The 19,909-nt window shown below is 42.9% G+C and overlaps 2 protein-coding genes across 10 annotated transcripts in view; both read right to left on the bottom strand.

Annotated features, from left to right (window-relative positions):
* Positions 1-916, bottom strand: part of AGFG1 (ArfGAP with FG repeats 1) — a 38,034-nt gene extending 37,118 nt beyond the window's left edge. For 2 of the 9 annotated variants that reach the window (XM_052805050.1, XM_052805051.1), the window contains exon 1: positions 441-914. In XM_052805050.1, coding sequence (XP_052661010.1) covers positions 441-607 — 167 coding nt within the window. In that variant the 5' untranslated portion in view covers positions 608-914. Of the gene's footprint in view, positions 1-440 lie in introns of all 9 variants that reach the window. The other 7 variants (XM_052805056.1, XM_052805057.1, XM_052805053.1 and 4 more) reach the window with 7 other exon arrangements.
* Positions 917-15,480: 14,564 nt separating this feature from the next.
* Positions 15,481-19,452, bottom strand: MRPL44 (mitochondrial ribosomal protein L44). Its single transcript, XM_052804408.1, has 4 exons — positions 19,205-19,452; positions 18,367-18,835; positions 17,076-17,254; positions 15,481-15,813 (listed from the first exon to the last, which is right to left on the bottom strand). Exons 1-4 carry the CDS (start codon positions 19,435-19,437, stop codon positions 15,642-15,644), a joined length of 1,053 nt encoding a protein of 350 aa, XP_052660368.1. The 5' UTR covers positions 19,438-19,452; the 3' UTR covers positions 15,481-15,641.
* Between the last annotated feature and the right edge of the window lie 457 nt (positions 19,453-19,909).

The raw sequence follows: 19,909 nt of genomic DNA, 5'->3' as shown, positions 1-19,909 counted from the left end.
AGGAGCGGCGACGGGATCAACTCCGGGCTGCCGCCGCCCGCCGGCCCCGCGCACGCACACCCGGCTCGCAACCGCCATCTCCCGCCCCGGCGGCTCCGACCGGGATTTTTAGCCGACACCCTCGCGAAAGCCTCCCGGCTGCCGTCCCCTCCCCGGAAAGCCCCCCCCCGCCTGCTCCCCTCCGACGTGGCTGACCCAGGAGGGAAGGGGAAACCCACGGGGGGAAACGGCCGGCGCAGCGAATCTCAAAGGCGAGGCGCTACACCCCGCGTAGCGGCTCGCTCCGCCGCCGCCGCCCCGGCGGACGCGTCTCCCGGCGGCGAAGCGAGCCCGGAGGCCGGCCTGGGGCGGAGGTCGCCCCGCCGGCACCGGGGCCGCCCTCCCCCCTCCCGGGCCGGCCGGAGGGATGGGGCCGAAGGCCGCCCCCCGCCCGCACTCACAGGATGCCGGAGCAGGAGGTGCACACGAAGCTGCCCACCGTCATGTCGGTGTAGGTGGGGCCGCGCTGGTCGCAGTCGAAGCACTTGCGGTTGGGCGGGAGGCTGCTCATCTCCCGCAGCAGCTTCAGGTGCTTCTCCTCCTGCTTCCGCTTGGCGCTCGCGGCCATGGCCCCGCCGGCGAGGGGACCGCACGGCACGGCGCCGGGCCCCGCTCACACCCCGGCGGCGGCGGCGCTCCGGGGCCCGGCCGGCGGGAGAGGGGGCCGGGGCGGGGGAGGGGGGGGAGGGAAGGGGAGGAAGGGGCGGGGAGGGCAACCGGCGCCCGCCGCTGAGCCGGGGCGGGAGCGCGGCCGCCGCTTGCGCCGGCCGGCGGCACGGCGAGAAAGGGAGGGCGGGAGGGCAGAGGGGCGGGCCGAGGGCCGCGGCGCGGAGGAGGCCGGCGGCGGCGCCAGGCCCCGGGCGGCTGAATGACGAGCCCGGGCGGAACCTGCGCGACACCTTTATGAGATCAGGGAAAGAGATGGCGGCGGCGGAGCGGCAGAGCCGAAGGCGCCCGCCGGCGGCAGCGCCCCCTCTCGCGCGGGAGGACGCACTCCCCCGCCCGCCGCGACCCGGGCCCGGGGGAGGCGCCGCCGGCGGGGCCGTGTCACCCGGCGTGACCCGGCGGGGCGGGGGGGCTTGCTCCGAGGAGCGGGGAGAGATGCGACCCCGGAGGGAACGCCGGCGGGCAGTCCTGTGGAGAATCCTAAGGGAAAAATCGCAGTAAAGCGCACGGTTCGCCTTTCCTCGGGGAGGAGGGGGTCGCCCCCTCCCCGCGGTGTGCTCGGGGCGGGCTGCTCCGCGACGCCCCCGGGGGCGCCCTCTCCCCCGCCCGGGGTGAGCGCCAGGCGCGGCCGTTGGGGAGGGGGCGGCCGTCTTGGGGGGGGGCGTCGCCGCGGCCGCCGTTCTCCACACGCCCGTCGGCCCCAGGCGGTGCGGGCGGGCTCAGGCCAGCTGGGCAGAGGGGTCTGTTCCATCAGATGGCCAACACCGACCTCGCCCCCCGCCCCAGCGCTCCCCGTGGCCCTCTGGGTTGCCCTCGTCTCCCAGAAGTCTGAAAATTCCGTCATGGAGGCTCGTGAGAGCAGGGGCTGAGGCGAAGGCGGCCCTGTAGGAGGCTCAACAAAGCCTTGCCGAGCCTCCCGAGCTGGAAGCGTTTTCAGGAGAGGGCTGCCGGGGGGGTCCCTGCCGCCTGCGGTGTGACTGCCAGGGGCCGGGCCGGGGTGGTGGCTGCGGTGCTTCACAAGGGCTCGGTGGGAATCGTCGGGGCGGTTTTCACAAGGCAGCGGCATTCGTGAGGAGAACGTCGTTACGGGTCCCTGTCTTTTTTTATTACGGAGATGAAAAGTGCACGGTTTCCCCTGGGGAATCTGGCTGTCGGTGCCCGTCTGGACGCTTCCCTCATCAAAGGAAAGAAAACGGAGCCAGCAGTCACGTATATCTGCTGATATCCTTGAGGAAGCCTTGGTTCTGGCTTGAACTCAAAATTGCCGCTGGTCTACAAAGTACATGTTTGTTCCTTGCAAAGGTGCCTAAAGGAGTATTTTTCAACAGTGCGCAAAATCAACGTGAAAAAAAAATATGGATGTGCTTTGTAATTTGGTGATTTAATTTGCAAAACTGCACGGCAACACGATGCGTGATTAAAATCTTTTAAGGTTTAATGATTCCCAATGCAATGCATTTAGAGTCAAGTTTTGCACCTCTGACGTCAGTGCACACGTTCGCTTTAGCTTTTGTAGGAGCAAGATCTGTTCCACTGTATTTTCCTCATAGTTTTAGTTAAAAAAACTAGGACTAGGTGTTCAGCATCAGTAATTTGGCATTCCTCCTCTTGATTTCTCTGGATGTGCTGATTTACATGAGCTGATTAACAGGTCCTAAGTTTTAAACCCAGCACCAATCTCAATTTTTTCTAATATGGATGGCAGGAGCTGTTCATAGTGAAAAATAAACATCACTAAATCATTAAATAATCACAAATGCTTAAATAGCATTCTTAAGAGTAAACACAAATATTTCCAGTCTTATAAGGACCAAATTCTCACTGCTTCCTCTAATTTTTCACTTCTCTCTGAAATGCTGATGTTCTTGTTATTCAGAAGGTTTCATTTTTTTTGCCTTCTACAAAACATGCTAACATTGGAGATTTGCCAATGACCTAAATGACGTAAAGTAGATGACCTAGATTTAGCAAAAAAAGTTTAAATGTTAAAAAACATGTTTTTTTTTTTCCTGGACAATGCTTTGGAGAGCGATGGTCGGCCACAACAGCTGCTGTAGCAGAGAGTTGCTACATACATTTGCGTTTTGTTTCAATGGGAGTCAAAGGTGCTTTGTAACTGAAGCGAGAATGTCCAGCTTCAACTGCTTGTGTCATGAATGTACTTACATGAACATTATGTAGGAACGGTTGTTAATAAAAACGATACCATTGTCATCGAAGCTGTCATTGGCATTAAAATGTGGAATTGAGCTCCCAGGGAAAATCCTAGTACTATTTAAGTCAATCACAAAGTTCAATAGGAGTCTTATGGATTTCATATTACACTAGAACAGGCTCTAATTTATTTCATGAGGAAACAGTTCTGACGTTATTCATGGTCGGCACCAAGATGGGCTTATGCTAGTAAATAAATGATGCTTATTAACATTAATTTGCTTTAGAAATCACTTTTTAAAAATACCAAGCCTCTCCATTCTATATCTCACAAAGCCGATTTACCCCAGGAAACTACATGATGCGACTTCAGAGGGTTGTGAGGATACACCCTTTTAGAAATATCCATAAACTCTGTGGGATTTGGGTTCTTCTAGAGGCTGTGATCACGTCTGCTCCAAATCTTGGGTTCCTACCATCAAGCATCTAAATCTTACCAACTTGTTTCCCATAGGAACTGGTGCTTGAGAAATACAACTACCAATGTATAAATGTGTTACACTGTTGACATACATAGGTCTGAAAACTGGCTACCTTAACTTCCAGCCCTGCTTCACCTCCCCACAAGCAATAATGTAACTGGTGCTGCTCTTCCACTCCCTCCTTTTCTGTTTTTTTTGCTGCTGACGGCTAGCATTAATTTCCTCAAAGCAGATGGCTTGTGTTTTCTCTAAATTACTAATGGAAAAAATCCACAAATAATACACATGAATAAAAACTCTGCTCTTCAGTTTTCTTTTTCCTGATGTATTTTTCTGTTTCTTTACCCTAGGACCTGAATTCCCTTTCCTACAGCTTCTCTGTCCAAATTTGTTCTTCATTCTCTCCTCCTAATGACCAGACTTTTGTGGTTGGAAATATACTGGCCAGCTGTTTATTCCAAAAGTGCTTAATCCCTGCTGCACCTGCTACAGCTTTTAGCATTAAAGTTAATTTCTTAACAAGAGGTAAAACAATGATTTCTTATGCTTGCAACATTTCTCTTTGCATAAAAACCAGAATTTAAAAGTTAGCCCAGTCATGGGTAATAATATCTGAAAGATGTTGCTTCAGTAAGCCCTTAAATATGGGCTAATAGGGTATAAATTATAATATACAAGCACATAATCTAGGGGACTTATTGTCAGGACCAAAAGAAACAAGAGTCTAAGAATGTACATTTGGGAGATGAATAAGACATTCTCCGTTTGTCACTAGGATTGAGGTCAATAATATCCATTTTAAAGCAATTAACCCAGCAGGCTAAGTGACATGAAAATTATCATGCTGAAAGACTAATGGGCTATTAAATCCATCTTGCTTCACTACTGATGGGCATACAAAATTAATCCTGGGATTAGGTATATCGGATCTGTGGTAAACTGCTACTGCCATATTTGTATACGAAGGGTTTTCTGAAAATGCTAAGAAAGAACACGGCAAGTATATCTGGCAAGAATGTTCACTGATATGCTCTATTAAAGATTCAGTCAACTGAGCATAAATTAGTGTGTCTGTGCCTGGCCTTATTTAAGCAGTAGCTTTTTCTTAATGAATAGATACATTTTAGTAAGAGATCAAAACAAGAGAAAGTCATAGTAATGTTTATATAAATCATTATTGATTGTTGACAGTTATTTAAATCTAAAAAATTTAACTGCAGGAAATGGTTAAGTATGATTGAATTACAAAATTATTTTTATTTGAAATGCCATTTCCCTTTGACATATCCCACGCACTGCTATGGCATTAACATAGTAGAAAAGGTAAATGATTGATAGCCCTGCCTTTACCTGTAACAGCTGTTCATAGGAAACAGACCTCACAATAAAGGCACAGTCACACCAGCTTTTTTTTTTTTTTTGGTAATGCACAAGTTACTGGTCTTTGATTTATTATTTTTTTGAAATGTCATGTTTTATTAGTGTGACATACACCTAATTCATTTTGAGTAATGTAAGGTAGGAAGTGATTTTCAGCCACCACAGCAATGAAAGTCTGAGATTCAAAGCAGAAGTGCTGGCTCTAAGGATGACATGGAGGTGGTTGAAGGTATGAGGTGAGAGCCACAAAACCAAGAGCTAGCAGAAGAGTGGGAAGTATCAAAAAGACCAAAAAAACATAGACTGAAAAAGCAATTCTTCTTTAGACTCCTTCCTCAACAGTTTATGACCTATCTACTATACCCTTCTTGATAGAACAGCTTTTGCAGTTTCCAAGTGAGATAGATTGAAGCTGTGTAGAGCCAGGTATCACGCATAAATAGTAAGACACATGCTCACCTTGATGCAAAGTAAATTAGAATTTTCTTATTAATCTGAACAAACCAGATGGGTTTTAAGAAGAGGACCATAAAGGTATAGAATGTCTTTCCAAAGTTAACACAACAGATCAACATCAGAGGTGGTTAAAAAGCCTTAAGTATCTTTCCTCTTAGCTTGATGTTTTGCTCTTGGTGATAATTGCTAAGAATGAAGGTTCCATTGTAAATTATAATTTAGATTAGCTTCTTGCAGTCATTAATTTTTCTGAATTGTTTGAGTGGAAAATTTGAATTGAAATGAATCGAATTGGTGACATCCTAAAGTTATTGTTATTAAAAATATAGTTCCTTTTGTCTGAATTAAATCCGTTACCTTGTAGTTCAGTTGAATCTACTTGAAGTTTTTCAATAGGAAGGACTGAGATTTCCTGGATGGACTCGCATATAGCACTAGTTATCCTGTACACCTAGCTCTTCAATTTTTCAAGTTAACTAAATAAACTATTAACATCTCTCTCATGGAAATACTCTCCTTAGGCTTTCTTCATCTTCTACTTTTGCTTTATTCTCAAAAAAATAAATAAATAAAAGTATATCCCTTGATAAGATAAAAAAATAAATACTGTTACTGAATTTTAGCTGTTTAGAAAGTTGTTCAGAAGAGTGAGCAGCTTCTGTGTTACTTAAATTGTGCTTAGAGTTGTTAACTGAACACTCTGCTCTCCTGGCTAGACTGGAACTACTAGGGGACCTTGTGAGCCTGTCTTTCCTAAGATTACAGTTGTTTTACTGCCTTAAGATTTACAAGTTCCTTCAGACACCGTGCTCAGTGAAGAAGAGATTTTTTTATTATTTCTTTTCAGTGGGGGATTTTTGAGTGCAGGATTGTCCCAGCTCACAGTCTAATCCAGTCTGGTTCAACAGGAGTTTTTCATATCCAGGGATGACATTTCAGCAGATTGACTTGTTCCAAAGTTACAGGAATTTTTCATTTTTAAGCTTGGTGAGAAATTTTGATAGCTGAGGAGGCATTATTCTCTTCCTGCTTTCTAGCTTGGTCAGTGATGTTGAAATGTTATCAATATTTCAACCTTGCCCCTTTATTTGACACAGTTCTTGAATTTCCATTGTGTCTTAAGTGTATGGGATCATATTCCAGTTTGTAATCACAGACTAGGTAGTGGAAAGAACATGCCTATATACAGGTGCAGTGAAGGCAAAACATCTGCCATAGGAATATCTTGCACACGAGGTGAGTGGGTTTTAAGTTCATCTTTACAGTACCTTTATTTTTAGGGTATGTGCCAATGTTTCTGTTACTGATTTTGATTTGTATTGTTTTATCATTATTCTAAAAGATCCTGTAGTTGAATGATGCTTTATAAACTGTACCACCAATCACAGGACTTTTTGTAAAATTACTGTTTCATGCATCCTTTCAGAAGAACATGCCAGAGGAGAGTGGAACCTTTTAAACTGAAAAGGGAGTATATTCATATTTGATCCTATAAACAGCAACAGAAAAATAATGGTAAGCCATATCCCCTTTTACATTTGCTGGAACTGCCCATGGGAATGTTAGCAATACACCAGGCAGCACAGAGCCTATAGGTAGAGGAGAGAGGTTGGGGAACCAACACAGATAAAGCGAGAAGGAAGGAAACAAATTACCTTAGGAGACAAAGAACTGAAGGACAGACCTCGATGCGTGGACTGACAGTTTAACTCTGTCTAACTTTTGGTTCTAAATTAGAAGAGTGCGAGACAGAATCTAAACAGATATCTAAACCACCACCAATTTCTGTGGTATTTGGCTACAAAAAGTACTAAACCAGGAAATGCTGTCCCAGCTCTCTGAACAGGAACAACTTAATTTTCACATTAAAGTTTATATAACAACTTATTTCTTGACCTATGAATGAGATTTGTATTTAAAGCTGTGTATGTTCAAGTTCAACTCTTCAGTACCTTTTCGACTTGATGACGAGCATTTCCTGCCTATTTTCTGTAAAACTCCCATGGGAATGAAGAGAGGCCTTTGTTCCTTTCCACTAATGAATCTAAATTATTGATTAGTCATCTAATTTGTGGAAACTACTGTCAGTTAGTGCTGTCTTAGAACTGCCTTAGATTTGGCAAAAAGAATTACAGGTAATTTGACAAGCATCTTCAGTGAGGGAAACACAATATTAAAATAGGCAGGAGAAGTAGTATTTTCAACCAGTGTTCTTTTATTTGCCCATGCTTTACAAAAATCACATATTGTCCTTCAGACTTCCCTAAAATTTTAATTCTTTTAATAAATATCACTTGAGGGCTTATTTGGGGAACACTAGAGTAGAATTAACAGTTCTGAGCAGGCATCCTTCAGTGCTCTTGGTAATCCTGAAGCAGTGTTTACAACTGGAATCTACACACAGAAAACGGGTCCAAAACTTTCTAATTTTCTAAGTCAACATGAACACACAAAGAACGAAAAAGGTCAAAAAGGAAGGAAAAAGTGGGCTGAGTCTATGATGCCAAGACAAGCCACAAAATACCTATCATGCACCCCATTATCTGAGACACTGAGATGGTAAATCAGTGACTCCAGGACAGTAGTGTTTGAATCTTGCCTGATAAACAAAGAGTTTTGTACACTGCACTGAACAAATCAATGAACGTAACAAGTATCAGAATAACTAAAAATCATGGAAACATCCATTCGGATTTGAAGTGGGATGAAAAAGAACAGTATCTTAGAGTAAAGCAATGGAGATGGACATAACAAACTGGGGAAATTTGGGAAATAGAGCTTTCAGATGTCAGACATTCAAATGGAAGAATAAAGAAAATAAGCTATATAATGTGAATATGGGAAAGTTCTTCAGTCACTCCGTTTCTGAAAGAAAATATTTTAGAAGTGGACTACAAAAGGAAACCTGATCCTTCAAATTTAGTGTAACATTTCTCATTACTGTAATTTTAAAATCTGAAATACAGCCACCGAGATTTTTTCCATGAATCCCTGAGAATTTGTCTTGTCCAAACTGCAGAGAGAAGGACTTTATGACTGGTATTATTTATAGGTTAAAAGTAAGAGCACTAACAAGATGCACAACAAACAAAAAAAACCCCCAGAGAATGTAGCACAGGCTAGTGCAGTTGCAGTGAATAGATATGGATAATCCCTGGTAGCTGCAAATATCCTTTTAAGGGAGGTTTCCTGCAAGAGAAACCTAATCTCAATCCATACATGGGAAGAATACTGCTAAAACTAGTAGCATTTTAGCACTTTCTCTCCATGTCATTTAGTTTAGAAGAACAAACCCTTAAATTGTTGTTTAGAATAATTAATTTAACAAGAAAAGTGAATCCCCTGACATTAAGGCCTCTGATACATTCTGTTGTACAGCAGGAGCACCTGCAGCTTCTTGCCTTGAAGTGACTGTTTTCAACATTGCAAGCCATAGTTGTAGATACAAACCGCTTAAAAAAATTTAAGATTTCTTTCAAGAACTCATTCTTTGGTTAAGTGGCAATGATGGGCATGTCTCTTTGAAACAATGTGTGTGAATTTCAATTGAGAATGCAGATTTTGAAAGTATTTGCCAATTAGAAAAGCTCTTTCTTAACCAAGAGGAAAACCAAAAAACCCAGAAACAAATAAATAATTAAGGCATGGTGGGCATAGTAATATTCCAGATACTGTGTTTTGGCAACTGGAGACAATTAAGTGTTCAGAATATTATTGCAGCCTGGCTAGAGCAAAACCTTGTTTTGGTTTGTTTTTTCAGTTTAGTTTGTGGACAAGGGAGTTAATGGAAGACAATGAATAAATACTCCGGAACAGCACAGTGAATGAAAAACTTGGGATAGTGTCTGCTCAGAGCAATACCCTCCTAGTTATTAAAGAGCAGCATCTTACTGACATAAACACAGGAATTTGAGAAATACAGACCCCTGTGTGCAAGAGATTTTTAAACAAATGAAGAAAACTAAACCAAGTTCCTCCAGACTACCACAGATGAGGAAAATTGGCAGGGAAAAGGAACCTGGCAGCTAATAAATTATCACAATATGGAAACAAAAGTATTACAGAAGCTATTAGGTAAGCATAGTATTTCTTACAACTTAGGACTTTTAATCAAGTCTCTTGTAACTGTTAGAATTTGTGACACTTAGTATAATTTCCTTAGAGGTCTCTACCTTTACCCTGACTTCCCTAAATTATCAAGAACCACTTTATGAATGCATAGGGGGTTTTGCATCCTGCTCCTCTTTGTGCGGGGTTGTTTCAGACCTCAGTACTTTACCACTTAAGGTCCAGCTTTCCAATTTTTCAGGCTCAATGTATTCATAGCCAGCTTAGAAATATTGCTCTGATGCCAGAACTACCCTTCAGCTTATTTTTCCCTCCCTGCATGTACATTTGTGCACACAGATAACTGCCCAACTGAAATGTCAACACATGCAGGCAAGAGATACAGGAGGTGCGTGCCTGGCTGTGCTGATGAGCTACCAGCTGCCGTTCAGTGCTGCGCAGTGGGCTCTGGGTCCAGGCCACCGCTTTGGTAATTCAGAGTTAGGATGATGAGTGTAATAATTCAAAAATAAAAAAATTTAAGCAAAGTAATGATTAACAGAGAAAGGTTTCATAGTAATTAATTAAGAGTTTCGTTGTTCCTGACCTAGACATTTGCCAGGGTACACTCTTGTTTTACAATCCTACTCTTTCCATCATTGACAGAGATCACTATACAAACCCACCTGTCAAAGGGGTTAATCCTTTCTATTTCATCTTCCTTATAAACTGAGTTCCTAACAGTCAATGGATTTTCAGAGTATTGTCCACAATCTCATCTTTGCTCTGAAGTACCATGTGTTTTCTTTCTTTGCTAGAGCCTCTTAGCACTGCCAGGCAATGGCCACAATTGCCCTTGGTCCTCTCTACAGCCAGTTTCATCCCCTTGGATAATGAAATCCAAATAACCATTTGTCAATGCGAACTCATTGGAATGACATCTTCATGATAAAAGGATGTACTGCTATACTTCAAAAATTGAAATGATGCTGAAGTATGAAAAGCATTCATTGCGGGTTTCAAAAAGAATCTGCTAAGAGTCAGATAATTCAGCAGTGGATTCTGTCATTAGCACAAAATCCCTTCTGCAATAGGGGGAATTTTTGTCTAGTGGAAAACTTTGAAGCTTATTGCGAATTTTATCTTTGTTGTTGTTGTTTTGTTTTTGTCTAGTCCCTGATGTTTTGGTTACCAGGAAATGATTAGTACTCCAGCCAAGAAAAAATGTTCAAACTTGTTATTTTTGAATTGCCTGGGTTTCTCTCTTATGAGGTAATGAGATAAACAAAATTCAATCTGATCCGTGATCATCTCTTAAACACTTGATCTTACAGCCAAGCTTGCAGTAGGCAGTTGAAATAACAAATGAAGAACTGACAAGTTCAGCAAGAATCTTTCAAAGAAATAAACCATGAAATAAAAACCATAAAACAAGCACAGCTGGCACAGCTGGGCAGAAACATTACACTTGTTACACAAAAAGAGAAAGGGATGATAATGTTTACCTTCTCCCTAGAGCTACCCTTTTCCCAAAGAAGACCAGCCCCAGTTTTCAGGTGCACCACGAAGAGCTGTATTGCAGTATGCCCCGTGATTTAAAGAATCACCGACAGCCTTCAATGCTCTGATTCTGTCATGCAGATCAACTGTGTTTCCGCTATGCAACTTTGCACTGTGACAGTGGCTATTTACTGACCAACTGGTGACCATTTTATCTTCCTAATTTATCAACAATTTCTTAGACGAGCTGAAATGGTAAACACACAAAACTAGCGCCATTAGATCAGTGGAATCAAATTGAAAAGACAAAAACAACCCATCCTTAGATATTTGCTTCTCTACACTAAATGCATCCCTTAATATTAAACTTCAAAGCTCAGATGTAAGAGAAACCAAATAGTTTAGAGCCTGTTTAAAGTTTACCACAGCACTCAGTAAAGGACAAGGAAAAAGTAGGGCTCTTCTAATGTTTCTGTACTGCACCATCCCTCTCCCCCTGCCCTGCAAAAAAGAATGACAACACATCTTTTGATGTTTTGAATTCTTCATGGCTTTTTATAGCAACATAACACCAGAGCAGCTTATTTATATTTTTGATTTGTCATAAAAACCAAAAGAGTTTGGTATAAGAAATTTCAATAAAAGCTTTAACTTTTCACCAGCAATTTCAAACTCCGAATTAACATGGAGATAATTGTAAAGTGATTGTATTTTAATCTCCTGCCTTTAAGTCACAGCAACAGTTAACACAAGAATTATTCCTGGACTTTTTTTCTTTTTTTAAAAGAAAATTATAGCAAAATATCTGGCTATTGTAACCAGAAGAACCTGCAGTTGAAAACAGGCAGATAATACAGAGTGTTCAGTCATATTACTGAACAGCTCGAGACACAGGAGCAAAAGCACATGCTGAGAACAGAATTAACTTAATATAACTGCATGAAAGCATATTAAGAATTTTTTCTCCAGTTACTTAGCTGGGACCAATACAGTAGAACTTCTCTTACCTTTCTCAAAATAAAATCACTTTTAAAACACTTTCAAGAAAAAGACAAAGGATCTAGATGACAGGAACAGAGTAATCCAACACTATTCACACATTGAGTTTAACATTTGGAGTAAACCCAAGTCTAGACCAAAATCAATTGCAAAACTGTCATTGCTTTTAATGGATTAACGACTCGTAGTCCATTTAGTGCTCAGGGAGGCTGTGGATGCCCCATCCCTGGCAGTGTTCAAGGCCAGGTTGGATGGGGCTTTGAGCAGCCTGGTCTAGTGGAAGGTGTCCCTGCCCATGGCAGGGGGCTTGGAGCTAGATGATCTTTCAGGTCCCTTCCAACCCAAACTACTCTATGATTCTGTGATTTATCTCATAATTTGACTTATACCTATGTCTAAGCATATTAGCATACTTATGTGAATTAATACAAAGATCAAGAAGGAAAAGCAAGCTAAAAAAAAGGGTTAGCATATAGTACTGTATTTTTGTCAAAACTTAGCTGTTAGTACACACATGACATCGTATTTTAAGTTAGTGTAGAAATAGTTGTTTGTGTTCTGGTTTACCAACTATAATTTTCACTTAACAAAAAAATCTTGATGTTGTGGACACATATTTAGCTAACGGTCGCAAGAGCATTCCAGATGCCTTTAGAAGGCCTTGAACAGAATAAACAAGAAGACAAAAAAAGAAAGTTACCAATTAGAAGAACACAGGTGCGCATTCCACGATAAAGGAAACTTGGCACAAAGAACCTCAATTCGGCAGTTTATCTTGACCAATTAGATTGAGACAAGTTTCGCATGTTCTAGTTGATATAACCAATTATGCCTTATGTTTATGCTCGTGTACAGAGTTAGTATAACCAATTATGCCTTATGTTTATACACGTGTACAGAGTTAGTATAACCAATTATGCCTTATGTTTATGCGCGTGGACACTGTATGCTTGCATGCAGCAACCAATCAGAGCTTTTGAGGAACTTAGAGAATTGTATAAGAATGATCTGCTATGCTCAATAAACTGGCGACTTTGATCATCATATTGGTGTGCTGTCGTCCGTCCCCACATGGAATTTCTCTACATCTTGATTATAAGATAAGGTTTGAATGAGTTAAAGGAAGGATAAATGCAAATACCGTGACAGAAATATCTGCATCTGCAGATAAGGTTAAAAAGTAGCATACGGAAAAGCATAATCAAAGTTGACTCTTGAGATTATGTTAACCTATTCCAAAATTCCATAAATGCTAAAGAACATATCCTTTTCTACTGTTTACAAATATAATATTCATAACAATAATTGATGAGTTGTTCAATGGGTTGCAAGAATAAACTGTCCTGATTCCTTTCTGTCAGTCAATTATTGACACACTGCTTGATCTTTTGTCTTCTCTGAAAGACAAATAAAATGCGATTTAAGAAAGGAACAACCACTGGGAGATGTAAATGCACTTGTACACAGCATCTGGGTCTGCTGTTTTCACCAGACTTTGTAGATACTGATTTCTGTAACTCTAACCAATCTTTTAATGCCACTTAAATATTGTTTATGGCTACCGATTCAGGGAAAAAAAAAAAGAAAGAAAAAAAAAGTTATTGATCTGAATAGGTAAATGATCCCACTACTACAACTGTAAATCCTTAAATATATGCTTGAGTGCCAGAAATTAAAGAACAGATAACCATATAAAATGCTTTTCTGATCTTTGGAAGCTTGAAAATAGGACATGTTTTCTTATAAAAACTCCTTTTTCACTCACACCTCTATAAAAACCTAGTCCTTTCCACGTCCCCAAACTGTCTTTCTGTTTGCATTCAAGACATTCCATACATGTACTACACAATAAATTGATTTATCTTGCATACTCAGTTTTTTTCCAGCACACTATTCAGTAGTCCACTTCTCCTAGGACTTATGGCCATATTCCAAACTGTAAAGCCACAGTAAGCAGATCTTAAATATTCTTTTACAGCAAACTGCCAGAAAATTGCTTTTTTCTCTCTCTCAAAATACACGTATGTGTATATAAAAAATAGTAGGTAGATCAAACTTTGGATGCAAAAAACCCCCACCTTCGCTATTGTCCTTTTAAAATAGGTAAAGGTAAGAGAAATACCTCATCTGGAAACTAAAAATAGCATAAGCAATTTCTATCCTCTTTTCAGATTTTGCTATTATTCCCCTGGAGTATAGTGACCTTATTGGCTTTGCTTATATAAGTGATAATAGATTACCTAGCTGGAATTTTTAACACAAGCAATTTTATGCACATTTTATGCTAGACTGATCTTTCTGCTCTCCTTTTCATATTCAAGCTTTCACACATGTCATCTCCCATGCCAGCATGCAGAAGAAAGGTTTCGCTGCTATCCAGCCACATAAGCGTTTTATACCTGCTTAAGATGCAGGTCATGCCAAATACTGAAGACACACATGAATCACAGACAACCAGTTCTTTTGCTTGAATACACCAATAAATCTGTTTCCATCAAGTAGACCAGAGTCAGAACTCATTCTCACACCAGGGGCAGCAGGGAATGCACCACCTGCGCTGTGCCACAGATCTGCTTAGCTGCCATGACTGCAGCCCGCGACCTTTCGCTGCTAAGTGTCCTTCACATAAATCCATCCTGGGGGCCGAAGGCAATGGATCTATGTTGTTACGGACCATAACATCAAACCTGTCTGAATGGCCACTTGCATATTTTTTTTCTCCCTGATTAGTGAAGGCACATTCACCTGTTGTCTTTTCTTACAACAGGTGCTCACAATGGGATGAGGCAGGAAACACTTCTTTAACCACTGTCCTACATTCAGCTTCTCCCTTTCTTCGAGGGCTCAGTCCCAGTTTGTAATAGATTCTAACTCAACTTTAAAGGAAATTATTCCAAAAGAGTCACAGTCCTCATGCATCTGTTGTCTTCTGGTACACATACTGAGTTTCTATGACATTTAATAGGAACATCACGCAGGTACCTGAGTTATTCCTAAGTGACTCTCCCTTTACTGGGAGGTACAGTAGAACAGCTATGGATGGTGCGAACAAAACACAGATTTCACTGAATCGAATTCTTCAGTCATGTGACCGCTTAATTAAGCGGTCAGAAGACAGGAGAAAAATGAAGTACCGGGACTAAACAGGAAAAGTACCAAAAAGAGAAAAAAACAGAAAAAAAAGAAGAGAAGGCTGTAGCTTATCTAATAGCCTATCATTAAATCATGTTCTCTGGTTTCTTTGGGTTCAGGCCTTCATGATCCCTATTTTCACTTATTTCTAGTTTTGCAATAGAGAAATTTTTACAAATTTTAAAATTAAAAATACACCCTCTTTCAGAGCATGCTCCAGCAGTAGAAACCAATGTGTATGGCAAATAAAATCTGTATGCAAGCAGCAAGACCTCAGAAGTGCCATTTGCACTTTTTTTTTTTAAATTGGATCACCAACAGCATCAGTATCATCGACATTACATTTGATGTTTTCACAGGGTGAAGGACAAATGAATCCAGATGCAATCCAAAGACTGATGTTGCACATGTAATTCAACTCACCTTATTAGCAATACCCTCAAAACAATCCCCAAGGAAGCATTGATGAAACCTTTTTCTATACAGTGAGATTTTGTCATACGTTATTAAATATCATTAAAAACGGTCTCCTGTGATGTACAGAGAAATTTCTCAGCCAAAAGGCAAAAATCAGAGTAAGGGTACTTTTGTTATGTTTAGGAAAATGAGTAAGTATTAAACATCATGCAAAAAGAAAAGACTTTCTTTATTTTAATAACAATTTGATTTGAAAGTTTCAAGCACTGAAGATCAGAAAACAAAACTGTATTTTGCTTTCCTAAATACATCTATATTCAGCATGGAAGCCATTAATTCTTAAGAGAAACCAGAAATGTCTTTTATCATCTAGTTACTGCCGACAGCCTTTTCAGCTGCCAATCCCTGTTTGGGTTTCAAGTAATTCCAAGGTCTCCTGTTCTCTGTATACCCATACAGCTTCCGCAGTGCCACACGAGCAGCTTCTTCCTCTGCAGCAAGCAGTGTTTCACCAGGACCTTCAGCTATAATCTTCTTATCGCTTGGGGAAAAAAAAAAAAAAAAAAAATTTAAAGCATTTTCATCATGAAATCCTGAGCACTACCGTGTATCATGAATAAGGGCTTCTAGATTATTTTTTTCTGCAATGTCTGTGAACACTGAAGGTAATTTCTACATACACACAAATGTAAACATTTCCGTTGGTCTTTCCTGCAAAGATAAGTGATTGTACATTCAACAATGGAAACTCAAATCAGGAATGTGTCCATTTCCTGGAAGAGCACTACTCTGTTCATTTAGATTCCTAACACATCACTGATTCTTTAAAGTGTTCAATTTGTTAGCCCTGTTAAAAACATGCAAATACGTTACTCTGGTTAGCTTAAACAAAGAAGTAAAATGCTTCTGTCTTTTCTCCTCGCCTGGTAAGAAAGCATTTTAAAACTTCTTCAAAAGGATCCACAGAGAAGTTCTCTACGTTATGAAGTATGTACTGAGCTCTGTTTAACAAACATCTATGGACAGTGAACAGGAAGAGTTTGTGAAGGGACACTAGGGATTCCAGAAGAAAAATAATCAAAGTTCCTTTCTTTTATACAAGATAATAAATCCTAGAAGGCACGTACACCAAAGCATGATAAATCAGAACAAGTTAAGGCAATCTTCCCACGCGTTTATCTGCAGCTCATTTAGCAAGCAACAATGATGTGGGTTTTGGTGGTAGAAGGTCCTGTCCTGCTCCAGAGAAGTGATATTACCCCTGGGCAAGAGACAGGACAAGCACTGACCACCCCTGAGACAAGCGCACCAGGGATGATTGGCACTTCCTAAGTCTTGTCTGGATACAGACACTCTTCTTGCCTAGTTTACAGTGCCCGTGATTTGAAAACTAAAAAGCTTCTCTGGAATATAAAATAAGACTCTCTTCAATCCCACCTCCCTTGATGTCTAAGTCTCCTTACCCTTCCCTAAGCCCTGGATGCAGTTGTCGTCCCTCCAAAGCCATTCAGTTATGTTATTCGCAAAGTTCCTATGTCAGGTCACCTAGAACATACACCCAGACTCTTTCGTACACCCAATTTAGACTCTGAAGCCCTTTAGTCAGAGACTGTCTTTTTATGCATCATTACAGCAAGCTATGGCCAACACTTAAATGGCTGATTTTATATGGAAGTCACTATAAGGTTTCTTTTCTGTAATAATTTGACCAAAAAGCACAAGTAGAAAAGCAAAAGACCATCTTCCCTCCTCCCCCCTCCCCCAGCTTAAATCCATTTCACTTTAAATTAGTATTTTACTAACCAGTACAACCCAACAAAGTACAGCGGCAGAACCGTGCTGACTCCCAACTGCCTGGTAATTCTTGGTTCTGGAGAAGAGATATTCCTCTTGGTCAGTTCTTCCACTAGTAAGCCCATAGGATTTACAACTTCCCAGATCTCAAACAGGTCTTTTCCAATCAGCTGGGGAATAAAAAAATCCTAAACAAAAATATTTAGAAGTTACAATTAATGGGAAAGGTAATGAAGGCTCTAGGTTCTGGTGTCTCCTAATAAAAATACAGTATGAAGAAGCATTAATACAGTTGACAATAAATTGCTGAAATGAATGATGAAACTGCCTCAGTGGTCCATCACAGCTAAGCACAGCTAACCTGTGTTGCTACGCTCGGCAGCTCTGGTTCTGATTTAGCTACTGACAGGGTGCGCACCTTGGGCAAAGTCAACCGCCCGGACCTAAAGAAGGAACAGCACCAGCCTGAGAAAGGAGTTATAACAACACTTATGCACAGCTCTGAGCACAAGGTACACAACTCAGTGCTGCTTCCACACAAGAAGCTGTACATCAGAAGAGTTCTGCAAACAGATTGAAGGGAACGTGCAAACCCACAAGACTTTCACCTGCTCGGATCACTCTCTTGCCTGTTAACTGGTACTTGCTCTTACAGAGACCTCTCAACGGTCTTGTATCAGAAACAAGATTTTAACAAACATTTCTCTGTTGCAAAACCAGAAATAAGTGAAAAGGAGGACTGAAAGGACAGTAGCTGCTAAAACTACTTTGTTACACTGCATTTTAGTTGAACATTTTTGTATGAAACATCTTTAGGTGCTTGCACTCCTACATGCAAAACCTATGAACTCAGCCCCTGCTTTATATAAAATGTTGGGTTTTTTTAAATTGAAGATATATGTGGCCTTACATTGAATAATTTCATTATCTGATAGTATAGTGCATGGAATATAACGCTTTCCCTTAGAAAGTGTCAGCAAATACTAATATATCACCATTTTAAACCAGAAATACATGATTTTATGTACTTGACCAGCCTGTGCTTCCTAAAGAAAAAAAAACCAAACCAACCAAAAAACCCACAACCCCAAACCCCCGACCACCACTGCCACCCAACAAATCTTATTGTTAAATTGTCTTGTTACAGGTATTGTCCAACTTCTGCCAATCTCCTTGGATCTCTGGCCATCAAGGTACAAGACAATATTTAATATTTTTGCCTTTTTTCCCTCCTGTAACTTCTGAGACCCTTAGATGTTACTGTTGTCAGTACAAAAATATATGATAAGTAATGACTTACCCTGACAAAGAGCCCCGTTTTCTCAGGCCCACTGCTATTGAGCAAGGCTCCTATGACAGCAAAGAACGTCCTCTGTAGCACATCTGGTGGGACAGGAAACTCTTTGCAAAGCGTCAGGTCCTGTATAGACAGGTTTTGAGCCACATAAGAAACAAGTTCCTGACTGGTAAGAAAATCAACAAGTGCTCCTATCCCCTTTGCAGGTAAATCTGGGTAGGCACCTTCAAAGCTCTGTGCCAGGTAAGAACGTGAAAAAGACATCCCTTGTTCAGCAAGTTTACTATTATCTTGTAGATTAAGAGCAGCCGTTTCTTTGTCTAGCCCAAGTTCTCGGCGTCTCGCCTCTTCGCTTTGAATATAAGAAGAATTAACAAATGCAGTCTTGAGAAGATCCAAAGAAAAATTTTCATGCAGCCGGTGGCTGAAAGCTTGTATCTCTGCATGGTAATCCCAGTTGGGCTTCTCTGATCTACCGACACAGAAAAGAACACAAATTCAGAAACAGAACAAGAGGTTACCCATATTGCGAGCATTATGTCTTTCAGGCGGCCGAAAGAAGCTGAAAAACTGAATTGTTTTTGAAGATCGAACCCTGTGTTTAAAACCCCCAGCGTCAAACGCGGTCGGTCCGCGCATCGCCACCGGCCTGCCACAGGACGGGCCCCCGGCCGCCTTCAAAACCGGGGCTACGCTGACCCGCGGAGCTGAAAACATTCTGCCCCAAAGCGTGCCGAGAAGGTGCCTGAACGCTTCGACTTCACCTATTTCTCAGCCTGCTGCGCTCCCTTCCCCCGAGCCCCGCCGCCCGCCCTCTCCTGACGGCCGGGCCGGCTCTCACCGCCGCTGGGGGGGGGCCTCCAGCCGCTGCTGCTCCAGGTAGGCGCGGAGCCACCGCTTCTTGTCGCGGCGCAGCACAGTACTGAGCGCGACCCGCCCGGCCCCGGCCCCGGCCCCGGCCCCGGCCCCGGCCCCGGCCCCGGCCCCGGCCCCGGCCCCGGCCCCGGCCCCGGCCCCGGCCCCGGCCCCGGCCAGCAGCCGCCGCGACGCCCGCAAGAGGAGCCTGCTGGCCATGGCGGCGGGTGCAAGAAGAGGGAAGATCCGTCCCCCGTCCCTCCGGGAAACACCGCCCCTCCCCGCTAGTTCCGGGCAGACGCGTTCCTGGCCGGGAGCGCACCGCGCGGACCACCGGCGGCGGAAACGACCCTCGCGACTACAGCTCCCGGCGGGCAGTGCGCCGCGCTGCACGCCGGGAGCGGCCGCCGCGGCGTCGCCGCCGTGAGGCGGGAGCGGCAGCCGTGCCCGCCGCCGCCGGAGCCCCCGGCCCCGGCCGGGATCGGTGACGGGAGCGGGGCAGCTGCAGCGCTGGGGCTCCGCGTCCCGGCTCGGGCCCGTCGGGGCATTTCGGGCTGGGAGCGGCGAGCGGCGGCTCCAGTCCGCGACCTTCAGGCCGAGCTCGGGGCCCCCGGGAAGCCTCGAGCAAAGCCGCGTTTTGATTTACGAGCTCGCAGCTCCTGCAGGCGCGGCGAGTCGCAGAGCAGCGTCA

This window comes from Harpia harpyja, chromosome 12 (assembly GCF_026419915.1).
Source record: "Harpia harpyja isolate bHarHar1 chromosome 12, bHarHar1 primary haplotype, whole genome shotgun sequence".
NCBI classification, from domain to species: Eukaryota; Metazoa; Chordata; class Aves; order Accipitriformes; family Accipitridae; genus Harpia; species Harpia harpyja.
This window is presented reverse-complemented; position numbering and strand designations above follow the sequence as displayed.